This window comes from Anolis carolinensis, unplaced genomic scaffold, assembly GCF_035594765.1.
Source record: "Anolis carolinensis isolate JA03-04 unplaced genomic scaffold, rAnoCar3.1.pri scaffold_7, whole genome shotgun sequence".
Taxonomy (NCBI): domain Eukaryota; kingdom Metazoa; phylum Chordata; class Lepidosauria; order Squamata; family Dactyloidae; genus Anolis; species Anolis carolinensis.
The window spans coordinates 29,522,203-29,535,210 of record NW_026943818.1 but is presented as its reverse complement, the minus strand read 5'-3'; the positions used below and the strand labels follow the sequence as shown (position 1 = coordinate 29,535,210).

General features: G+C 37.3%; 1 protein-coding gene across 3 annotated transcripts in view; it reads right to left on the bottom strand.

Moving 5' to 3' along the window:
* Window positions 1–5,118: 5,118 nt before the first annotated feature.
* Window positions 5,119–13,008, bottom strand: part of hip1 (huntingtin interacting protein 1) — a 60,537-nt gene continuing 52,647 nt past the window's right edge. For 2 of the 3 annotated variants that reach the window (XM_062960464.1, XM_062960465.1), the window contains exons 26-31: window positions 12,074–12,174; window positions 11,880–11,985; window positions 9,459–9,582; window positions 9,326–9,387; window positions 9,115–9,226; window positions 5,119–5,283 (exon numbers count right to left, since the gene is read on the bottom strand). In XM_062960464.1, coding sequence (XP_062816534.1) covers window positions 5,264–5,283; window positions 9,115–9,226; window positions 9,326–9,387; window positions 9,459–9,582; window positions 11,880–11,985; window positions 12,074–12,174 — 525 coding nt within the window. In that variant the 3' untranslated portion in view covers window positions 5,119–5,263. Of the gene's footprint in view, window positions 5,284–9,114; window positions 9,227–9,325; window positions 9,388–9,458; window positions 9,583–11,879; window positions 11,986–12,073; window positions 12,175–13,008 lie in introns of those variants that run through there. The other variant, XM_062960466.1, reaches the window with a different exon arrangement.

Sequence of the window (13,008 nt, the reverse complement as noted above, 5' to 3'; positions counted from 1 at the left end):
GGGCTTACCAAGAAGGATTGACTGAGGAGCAAGGGGGCGGGGCTTCGTAGATTGACTGAGGAGCCAGGGGGCGGGGCTTCGTAGATTGACTGAGGAGCCAGGGGGCGGGGCTTCGTAGATTGACTGAGGCGCTAGGGGGCGGGGCTTCGTAGATTGACTGAGGAGCCAGGGGGCGGGGCTTCGTAGATTGACTGAGGAGCCAGGGGGCGGGGCTTCGTAGATTGACTGAGGCGCTAGGGGGCGGGGCTTCGTAGATTGACTGAGGAGCCAGGGGGCGGGGCTCGCCAGAAGAAGCGGGACTTGGAATGAGGGGGCGGGGCTTACCAGGAAGGATTGACTAAGGCGCTAGGGGGCGGGGCCTAAGGAGCCAGGGGGCGGGGCTTCGTAGATTGACTGAGGAGCCAGGGGGCGGGGCTTCGTAGATTGACTGAGGAGCCAGGGGGCGGGGCTTGCCAGAAGAAGCGGGACTTGGAATGAGGGGGCGGGGCTTACCAGGAAAGATTGACAGATGTGCTAGGGGGCAGGGCTTCTTAGATTGACTGAGGAGCTAGGGGGCGGGGCTTCCCAGGATTGAGAAGCCAGTGGGCGGGGCATTCCTGAGGAATGACTGAAGAGCCGGTGGGCGGGGCTTCTCAGAAGAGGCAGGACTAAGCCAGGGGGCGGGGCTTGCGGCTGAGGAGCCAGGGGGCGGGGCTTGCCAGAAGAAGCGGGACTTGCTGGAGGGGATTCAGTCTTTGGAATGAGGAGGCGGAGCTTACCAGGAAAGATTGACTGGGGCACTAGGGGGCGGGGCCTAAGGGGCCAGGGGCGTGGCTTCTGAGGATTGAGGAGCCAAAGGGCGGGGCTTCCTAAAGGATTGACTGAGGAGCGAGTGGGCGGGGCTTCCCAGGATTGAGAAGCCAGTGGGCGTGGCTTTGAAGATTGACTAAACCAGTGGGCGGGGCTTCTCAGAAGAGGCCGGACTGAGCCAGGGGAATGATTGGCTGAGGTGCCGGGGGGGCGGAGCTTGTTATTAAATCATTCCAAAACCTATTAAAATGCTTGAAAATAAATAAATAAAGAAGCCAGTCAAGATCCTGGGACGAGGTTATTTATTTAAAAATGAAGGAATAAAACGAAAACAAAAGCACGAGAGACAGGTAAAAAGGGCGGAGAAAAAAGACACCTGCGTGGAATAGTGGGAGGGGCCTCTAGGGAAAGCCCCGCCCCCTTTTGGCCCCTCCCTCGGGTCACTTTGGGGAGCCCCATGATGGAACCTGAGGTAGTTTGGGGGGCCCGGGGGGCGGGGCCAAAAGAGAGAAGGGGCGGGGCCAAGAGAGAAGGGGCGGGGCTTCGACCCACCCCCCATTGGCAGTGTGTGCGTGTCCTCGCATTGGAAGGGGCCCCCAAAGGCCATCTAGTCCCAGCCCCGTCCTGCCTTATTACACGGGAAAAGCACCACCCGATCCCTCCCGACAGATGGCCACCCCAAACCAGATCGCCCACAATTACGAGCTTCGAACTGGATTATTGTCCGAGTCTACACTGCCGGATAATCCACTTCAATTGATAAACAGACCCAAACTCATTAATACGGAACAATAATAATAATAATAATAATAATAATAACGATCTTCAGGCTTTCCCAGTTTAAGAGTCCATTTCCCTTTTAAATGGTGGGGCCCACCATTGGACCCAAGGCAATTATTATTACTGTTATTATTCCATGTTCTCAGACACAGCTCTTTAAGACAGAATAATAATAATAATAATAATAATAATCTGCAGGCTTTCCCAATTTAAGAGTCCATTTCCCTTTTAAATGGTGGGGCCCACCATTGGACGCAAGGCAATTATTATTACTGTTATTATTCCATGTTCTCAGACACGGTTCTTTAAGACGGAATACTAATAATAATAATAATTATTATTATTCATGGTCTGTAGACTTTTGACCCCTTCCCAGTTTAAGAGTCCATTTCCCTTTTAAATGGTGGGGCCCACCATTGGACGCAAGGCAATTATTATTACTGTTATTATTCCAGGCTCTTTAAGACGGAATAATAATAGTAATAATAATATTCATTGGATGCAGGGGATTGCCCTTTTAAATGGTGGGGCCCACCATTGGACGCAAGGCAATTATTATTACTGTTATTATTCCAGGCTCTTTAAGATGGAATAATAATTAGTAATAGTAATATTCATTGGATGCAGGGGATTGCCCTTTTAAATGGTGGGGCCCACCATTGGACGCAGGGCTATTATTATTACTGTTATTATTCCAGGCTCTTTAAGATGGAATAATAATAGTAATAGCAATATTCATTGGACGCAGGGGATTGCCCTTTTAAATGGTGGGGCCCACCATTGGACGCAGGGCTATTATTATTATATAAGTGAAAGGGAAACGTTATTTTCGGAGGCTAAACATACCCGGCTCTTTAAGACTGAATAATAATAATAGTAATAATAATAATTCATTATTATTCATTATATTGGACACAGGGCTATTATTATTATATAAGTGAAAGGGAAACGTTATTTTCAGAAGCTAAACATACCCGGCGCTTTAAGACGTAATAATAATAATAATAATAATAATAATAATAATAATAATAATAATTATTATTATTATTATTCATGGTCTGTAGACTTTTGACCCCTTCCCAGTTTAAGAATCCATTTCCCTTTTAAATGGTGGGGCCCACCACTGAACGCAGGGCTATTATTATTGTTGTTGTTATTATTCCAAATATTTATTTAAATATTTATTTAAATATTCCAATTGAACACTCCCAGCTTAAGAGTCCATTTCCCTTTTAAATGGTGGGGCCCACCACTGGACACAGGACAATTATTATTATTACATATTATTATTATTATTATTATTATTATTATTATTATTAATCCAAGTGAAGAGGAAACATGTTCTCTTCGGAAGATAAACAGACACGGCTCTTAAAGACAGAATAATAATAATAATTAATAATACTCATTGGATGCAGGGCAATGGCCCTTTTAAATGGTGGGGCCCACCACTGGATGTAGATCCATTATTATTATTATTATTATTATTATTATTATTATTATTATTATTTATCCAAGTGAAGAGGAAACATGTTCTCTTCGGAGGATAAACAGACCCAGCTCTTAAACACGTAATAATAATAATAATAATAATAATAATAATAATAATACTCATTGGATTCTGGACAATTGCCGTTTTAAATGGTGGGGCCCACCACTGGATGTAGATCTATTACTATTATTATTATTATTATTAATCCAAGTAAAGAGGAAACATGTTCTCTTCGGAGGATAAACAGACCCGGTTCTTAAAGACGGAATAATAATAATAATAATAATAATAATAATAATAATAATAATAATACTCATTGGATTCTGGGCAATTGTCCTTTTAAATGGTGGGGCCCACCACTGGATGTAGATCTATTATTATTATCATTATTATCATTATTATCATTATTATTATTATTATTATGTAATCTATTATTATTAATAATAATAATCCAAGTGAAAGGGAAACATGTTCTCTTTGGAGGATAAACAGACCCGGCTCTTAAAGACGGAATAATAATAATAATAATAATAATAATAATAATACTCATTGGATGCTGGGCAATGGCCCTTTTAAATGGTGGGGCCCACCACTGGATGTAGATCCATTATTATTATTATTATTACTATTATTTATCCAAGTGAAGAGGAAACATGTTCTCTTCGGAGGATAAACAGACCCGGTTCTTAAAGACGGAATAATAATAATAATAATATTCATTGGATGCAGGGCAATGGCCCTTTTAAATGGTGGGGCCCACCACTGGATGTAGATCCATTATTATTATTATTATTATTATTATTATTATTATTTATCCAAGTGAAGAGGAAACATGTTCTCTTTGGAGGATAAACAGACCCGGCTCTTAAAGACGGAATAATAATAATAATAATACTATTCATTGGATGCAGGGCAATGGCCCTTTTAAATGGTGGGGCCCACCACTGGATGTAGATCCATTATTATTATTATTATTATTATTATTATTATTATTATTATTTATCCAAGTGAAGAGGAAACATGTTCTCTTTGGAGGATAAACAGACCCGGCTCTTAAAGACGGAATAATAATAATAATAATACTATTCATTGGATGCAGGGCAATGGCCCTTTTAAATGGTGGGGCCCACCACTGGATGTAGATCCATTATTATTATTATTATTATTATTATTATTATTATTATTATTTATCCAAGTGAAGAGGAAACATGTTCTCTTTGGAGGATAAACAGACCCGGCTCTTAAAGACGGAATAATAATAATAATAATACTATTCATTGGATGCAGGGCAATGGCCCTTTTAAATGGTGGGGCCCACCACTGGATGTAGATCCATTATTATTATTATTATTATTATTATTATTATTATTATTTATCCAAGTGAAGAGGAAACATGTTCTCTTCGGAGGATAAACAGACCCAGCTCTTAAACACGTAATAATAATAATAATAATAATAATAATAATACTCATTGGATGCAGGGCAATGGCCCTTTTAAATGGTGGGGCCCACCACTGGATGTAGATCCATTATTATTATTATTATTACTATTATTTATCCAAGTGAAGAGGAAACATGTTCTCTTCGGAGGATAAACAGACCCGGTTCTTAAAGACGGAATAATAATAATAATAATATTCATTGGATGCAGGGCAATGGCCCTTTTAAATGGTGGGGCCCACCACTGGATGTAGATCTATTATTATTATTATTATTATTATTATTCCAAGTAAAGAGGAAACATGTTCTCTTCGGATGATAAACAGACCCGGCTCTTAAACACGTAATAATAATAATAGTAATAATAATACTCATTGGATGCTGGGCAATGGCCCTTTTAAATGGTGGGGCCCACCACTGGATGTAGATCTATTATTATTATTATTATTATTATTATTATTATTATTATTATTCCAGGTGAAGGGAGAAAGGGGGAGGCTAGACTCCCTGGCCCCTTCCCTCCGGGGTCATTCCAGGTCACAAGGCCGGCCTTAAAGGGGCGATGTCACCTTAAAGGGGCGATGTCACCTTAAAGGGGCGATGCAAGGAGACCTGGCGTTGGGGATCCAGCCCCATGATTAAGATTCCCGTTGAGGCTCACAGTGATGGGGAGGGAGTGGGGGGTGGGCAGGGCAATGGAAGCCCCCCCCCACCCCACCCGGGGCGCAAAAGGCAGTGTGGGGCTCTCCTCCGGCCGCCTCTTCAAGGGGCGATATCGGCACCTGCAACAACAACAACAACAACAACAACAGAAATAATAATAGTAATAGTAATAGAAGCAGGCACTCTGAGCATTTGGACCCAGTGGGAGAAATAGATAATGTATATATATATGTGTGTGTGTGTGCATGTATATAATGTATTACTATGTGGGAAGATAATATTATCTATTATTATTATTATTATTATTATTATTATCATTACACAGCAAACAAGATAGACATGCTGGATTTCATATCACATAATAATAATAATAATAATAATAATAAATCATTGCATTCTCGATTAACTCAAGCACCCAACCATAATAATAATAATAATAATAATAATAATAATAATAATAATAATAATAATAGACAACTCAAGGACCTGGCCATAATAATAACAATAATTGTTGTTGTTGTTGTTGTTATATATTACTCCATTCTGCCAGACAAGAAGAAAATATCTATCTATCTATCTATCTATCTATCTATCTATGCATTATTATTATTATTATTATTATTATTATTATTAGATACACACATTATGCAAGAAAATATTATCTAGCTGTGTATTATTTTATATATACACACATTATGCAAGAAGATAATATTATCTATTTGTCCATTATTATTATGATTATTATTATTACTATTACCGGTATATATACACATGTAATGCAAGAAGAAAATATTATCTATCTGTGTATTATTATCATTATTATTATTATTATTATTATTATTATTATTATTATTATTATTATTATATACACACATTATGCAAGAAAATATTATCTAGCTCTGTATTATTATTATTTTATATATACACACATTATGCAAGAAGATAATATTATCTACCTATCTGTGCATTATTATCATCATTATTATTATATACACACATAATGCTAGAAAAAAATATTATCTATCTGTGTATTATTATTATTATTTTATATATACACACATTATGCAAGACGATAATATTATCTATGTGTATTATTATTATATATACACATGTAATACAAGAAGAAAATATTATCTATCTGTGTATTATTATCATAATTATTATAATAATATACACACATAATGCTAGAAGAAAATATTATCTGTGTATTATTATCATTATTATTTTTATAATATACACACATTATGCAAGAAGATAATATTATCTATCTACCTGTGTATTATTTTATATACACACGTAATGCAAGAAGAAAATATCTTGCTGTATATTATTATTATTATTATTATTATTATTATTATTTTATATACACACATAATGCTAGAAGAAAATATTATCTATCTGTGTATTATTATTATTTTATATATACACACATTATGCAAGACGATAATATGATCTATCTGTGTATTATTATTATATATACACACGTAATGCAAGAAGAAAATATTATCTTGCTGTATATTATTATTATTTTTTATACATACACACACATTATGCAAGAAGAAAATATTATCTGTGTATTATCATTATTATTATATACACACGTAATGCAAGAAGAAAATATCTATCTGTGTATTATTATTATTATATATACACACGCAAGAAGAAAATATTATCTGTGTATTATTATTATATATACAAACATTATGCAAGAAGAAAACATTATCTATCTGTGTATTATTATTATATACACATGTAATGCAAGAAAATATTATCTGTATTATTATTATTATTATTGTTATATATACACACATTATGCAAGAAGAAAACATTTATCAGTGTATTATTATTATTATTATATATACACGTAATGCAAGAAGAAAATATTACCTGTGTATTATTATTATTATTATTATTATTATTATTATTATTATTATTATTATTATTATTATTATATATCCACACATTATGCAAGAAGAAAATATTATCTAGCTGAGTATTTTTATTATTATATATACATACATTATGCAAGAAGAAAATATGATCAATCTATCTGTGCATTATTATTATAAATACACCCATAATGCAAGAAAAAAATAATTATCTATCTGTGTATTATATATATATATATACACACACACACACACACACACACACACACACACACACTTAATGCAAGAAAATATTATCTATCTGTGTATTATTACTTTTATATATACACACGTAATGCAAGAAAATATTATCTGTGTATTATTATTTTTTACATACATACATTATGCAAGAAGAAAATATTATCTATCTGTGAATTATTATTATTATTATTATTATTATTATTATTATTATTATTATTATTATATACACCCATAATGCAAGAAGAAAATATTATCTAGCTGTGTATTATTATTATTATTATTATTATTATTATTTACACCCATAATGCAAGAAGAAAATATTATCTAGCTGTGTATTATTATTATTATTATTATTATTATTATTATTATTATTATTATTATTATTATATACACCCATAATGCAAGAAGAAAATATTATCTAGCTGTGTATTATTATTATTATTATTATTATTATTATTATTATATACACCCATAATGCAAGAAGAAAATATTATCTAGCTGTGTATTATTATTATTATTATTATTATTATTATTATATACACCCATAATGCAAGAAGAAAATATTATCTAGCTGTGTATTATTATTATTATTATTATTATTATTATTATTATTATTATTATATACACCCATAATGCAAGAAGAAAATATCTAGCTGTGTATTATTATTATTATTATTATTATATTATTATTATTATTATTATTATCATTATTATTATTATTATTATTATTATTATTATTATTATTATTATGACACAGCAAACAAGATAGACATGCTGGATTCATAGTTGTGCCTCTGTTTGTAGTCTGTCTGTGCAATTTTCTTACAGCAGCTGAGGATATGATCAATTATTATTATTATTGTTATTAGACTTCTAGAGTTGTAGGGAAGCCCAACCACCATCCAGTCCTACCCCCTCCTTCCATAAAGGCGGACATTATTATTATTATTATTATTATTATTATTATTATTATTATTATTATTATTATTATTATTATTATGACACAGCAAACAAGATAGACATGCTGGATTCATAGTTGTGCCTCTGTTTGTAGTCTGTCTGTGCAATTTTCTTACAGCAGCTGAGGATATGATCAATTATTATTATTATTGTTATTAGACTTCTAGAGTTGTAGGGAACCCCAACCACCAGCCAGTCCTACCCCCTCCTTCCATAAAGGCAGACATTATTATCATCATCATCATTATTATTATTAATACACCCATAATGCAAGAAGAAAATATTTTCTAGCTGTGTATTATTATTATTATTATTATTTTATTATGACACAGCAAACAAGATAGACATGCTGGATTCATAGTTGTGCCTCTGTTTGTAGTCTGTCTGTGCAATTTTCTTACAGCAGCTGAGGATATGATCAATTATTATTATTATTGTTATTAGACTTCTAGAGTTGTAGGGAAGCCCAACCACCATCCAGTCCTACCCCCTCCTTCCATAAAGGCGGACATTATTATCATCATCATTATTATTATTATTAATACACCCATAATGCAAGAAGAAAATATTTTCTAGCTGTGTATTATTATTATTATTTTATTATGACACAGCAAACAAGATAGACATGCTGGATTCATAGTTGTGCCTCTGTTTGTAGTCTGTCTGTGCAATTTTCTTACAGCAGCTGAGGATATGATCAATTATTATTATTATTGTTATTAGACTTCTAGAGTTGTAGGGAAGCCCAACCACCATCCAGTCCTACCCCCTCCTTCCATAAAGGCGGACATTATTATTATTATTATTATTATTATTATTATTATTATTATTATTATTATTAATGAGGTAGCTCTGACTCACCGTTCTGCTCCCAGCCCTCGGCCACTCCGGCCAGCTCGTAGTGCTTCTTGCGCAGTCCGCCCAGGCGCAGGCGCTCCTTCTGCAGGTGGCTCTCCAGCTCCAGGACCCGCACCTGTCGCACCACCGAGGGAGGGAGGAAAGAGAGGAAAGGTGGAGACAACCAACGAACACATAACACCCGTCCCACACACACGCGTGGCAGTCCGCGTACCTGGGAGTCCATCTCCTGGCGCTTGATCTGCGTGAGCGTCATGGCCGAGAAGTCCATGCTGTCTGCAACGGGAGGGAAGCGGTCAGAAAAAGACAACAACAAGACCGACACAACCACAAAAAACAAGACTGACCGGTCTCCTGGGCCTGGGACTGGGCGGCTTTGGTGGAGGCCACCACTCCGGCCGTGGCCTGGGTGACCCCTCGGGAGGCGGTCTGGAGGCGGCGCAGGTTCCCGCTCTCCTTGTCGGCCTTCACCTGCACAACGAGGGAGACGTTCTTCACGGGAAGGTTATCAAAGGCCTTCTCTACATCCGAGAACATCGGCCGGGCCCCTGTAGATACTCTATAGCATTTATTTACGATTCTTGTGTTTTCGCATGCCTACGATTATAAAGCTGTCGCGGCTGAGACAGGTAAAAGTGTGCTTGGCTTCAATAGCAGCGCCATCTGCTGGACATCCAAGCAAGATGCGCTAGACTACATATCTATTAGGCATGTCCGGTCGATGAAAAAAACGTTTCAATTCTAACAACTATCACGTCAGACGACACAGAGAAGCCATTGAAATCCACAAGCATGTGGACAACTTCAACAGAAAGGAAGAAACCATGAAAATGAACAAAATCTGGCTACCAGTATTACAAAACTCAAAAATCAGAACAGTAAATAAAAAGCAATACTCTGAAAACAGAGGATTTCCAGACATGAATCAACCCAGGGCAGTTAACGACTCTAAACAAAGGATGCCCCAGAGGCAGGAAGAAGACAGCAGATAAGCTTTTCAATGCTAATTAAAGTGATTAACTACACAACATTCACACTGACCTCTCTCACCCTAGACTTTCCACAGATATATATTAACCTCTTTGCTTAGTTTTCTCCATACCTCACAACCTCTGAGGATGCCTGCCATAGATGTGGGCGAAACGTCAGGAGAGAATGCTTCTGGAACATGGCCACACAGCCCGAAAGACATACAACAACAACCCTGTGATCCCGGCCATGAAAGCCTTCGACAACACTTTCTCTATTATTATTGTTATTAGTACATTTATTATTTTTCTCTATTATTATTGGTATTATTACATTTATTATTTTTCTCTATTATTTTTCCATACCTCACAACCTCTGAGGATGCCTGCCATAGATGTGGGCGAAACGTCAGGAGAGAATGCTTCTGGAACATGGCCACACAGCCCGAAAGACATACAACAACCCTGTTTCAATTCTCGTTTCTAAACTAGGGGGCGCTGGCGCTTCGATATAGAAAGTATTTCCGATTTTTTTTCACCCAAAATTTTCGGATATTTCCGAAAATTCGTAATGATTCTAAATGTTTCTAAAATGGCAGATGCCCCAAAAAAAAAAAAAAAAAGGAATTGGGGGGGGGGGGGGAACGGACTTTTACAGGGCTCTCTCGCCCTCGTTTCTTGAGCTATCCTCATCAAATTTGCAATTTGTGCAAAGATACTATGAAAACGAGACATTCCCTTGCTGTATTTGTAAGCAAGAAGGACACTGGAAATCAATGGTGTCTCTGGCCATGTAATCCCACAAGCCTCAACCCATTGCCTTCAATTAGAAACAGACCAAGCAATGCCCTGGCAAGGAGTGCAAAGATACTTTGAAAACTAGAAACTCCCTTGCTAAGAGAAGGAACCAGCGACAAAGCCCTTTGCGTCCATCGTGGAAGCTTCCGATTGGCCGGGGAGCGGCAGCCATGTTAGGCTGCGCTAAGCTCCCATTCAAGGTAGGTTGCAGAAACAAAAACAATTCTAAAAATATTTTTTAAAATATATTTTAAAAAAAAATTGGGGGGGGGGGGCGGGGCGGGAAATTAACGAAAGAATGGGCCAACAATGGTTTGAATTACATGGCTGGTTGCGCTGTGAGACAATGTCTCGGAATGCGAATCAAAAAGCGAGAACAATCCGAAATAATTCCGATATACGATTCAAAACGATTTTTTGGACATGTCTAATATATATATATATATAATTATTATTATATTTATTCCTATCCCGAATGAACTCAGTTAGCATTGACATGGATCGGATTAAGGCTTTTGCACAAGGTCTGATGGATGATTGGTCTATATATTATTTCGTGTTGCATTGTTTTAAATTTTTATATCTTGTATTTTATTATGTTATTTCATTATTTTAAACTGGCAGCAATTGGATAAAAAAAAAATTATTCCTCTCTCTCTAATTAGGACTTTATTTTTCTTTTCTTTTTGTTGTATCAACCTAGAGGCGTGGGTGATGGGTTGTGTTGTCAAATTTCGAGGTTGGAGGGCCTGTAGTTTTGTTGTTTTGTGCGTCGCCGTGATGCCATCACTCTTTTATATATATAGATTATGTTATTTAATTATTTTAACTTGTTTTAATTCTTATTTTTATTGTATTATGATGTGCTGGTAGCGATCCCTACCAGTTGTGTAAGCCGCCCCGAGTCCCCTCAGGGAGAAGGGTGGGCGGGGCAGAAATATTGGAAATAAATAAATAAATAAATAAATAAATAGGTTTCGAAACGGACCACGCCCCCCCCACCTTGGAAGCGGCCACCAGTTGCGCGGTGCTGGCCGCGATTTCGTGTGAGCAGACCATCAGCTCCTCGAACTTCCCTTTGCCCTGCACCACCAGGTCGGCCGCGTCCCTGCAAAAGAGGGCGGAGCGTCGGGGTCCTTCCTCGCCAAGCCCCGCCCCCAACCCCCCCCAACCCCCCCCCCCCCGGAGGCACTTACACCATGAGGGTGGCCCCCCACCCCACGGCCTTGGCGGCCGAGATCAGGCCCTCCGTCCAGCGCGAGTTCCGGGCGTAGAACTCCTTCGGGGAGGCCGCGCCCTGCAGCAGAAGGACACGAGGCGGCAGCGTGATGCAGCGGCAGAAAAGGCCAAACCACATTCTCAGCTGCACCCAGTTATATAGTTTTCTAAGCCAAGCCTTGACAATATATCTACGACCACAACCTGGACATGAGTCAAGAGTGTCACGCAGAGGCGGAAAAGGCCGACGCCGTCCTCGTCTGCCTCCGCAGCAGTCTAGTGTCTAGGCTACGTCTGTTTTTATTGTTGTTTCAAAGCTAAGTGTATTGTTTCAATCTATTTCGGTAAACCGCTCTGAGCCAAACTGGGAGTAGCGGCAGACAAGTCTAATAAATAAATAAATAAATAAATAATACATATATATGTGACCCCAAGATGAACATGAGCCGACAGTGTGATGCTGCAGCGACAAAGGCCAATGCCATTCTCAACTGCATACATTGGCAATAGTTATATATATAGTATGTGTGTGTGTGTGTGTGTATATATATATATATATAGTATACACATACACACATATATATATACACACATATACGTACACACACAGGTATATATATATATATATATATATATACACACATACACACATATACATACACATATACATATATATACACACACACATATACACACACACATATATACACACATATGTACACACACACATATACATACACAGATATGTATACACATATACACATATACACACACACATACATGCACACATATATACACACATATACATACACACATATACACACATACATATACATACACACACATATACATACATACACAGATATATATATATACATACACACACATACACACACACACACATATACACGCA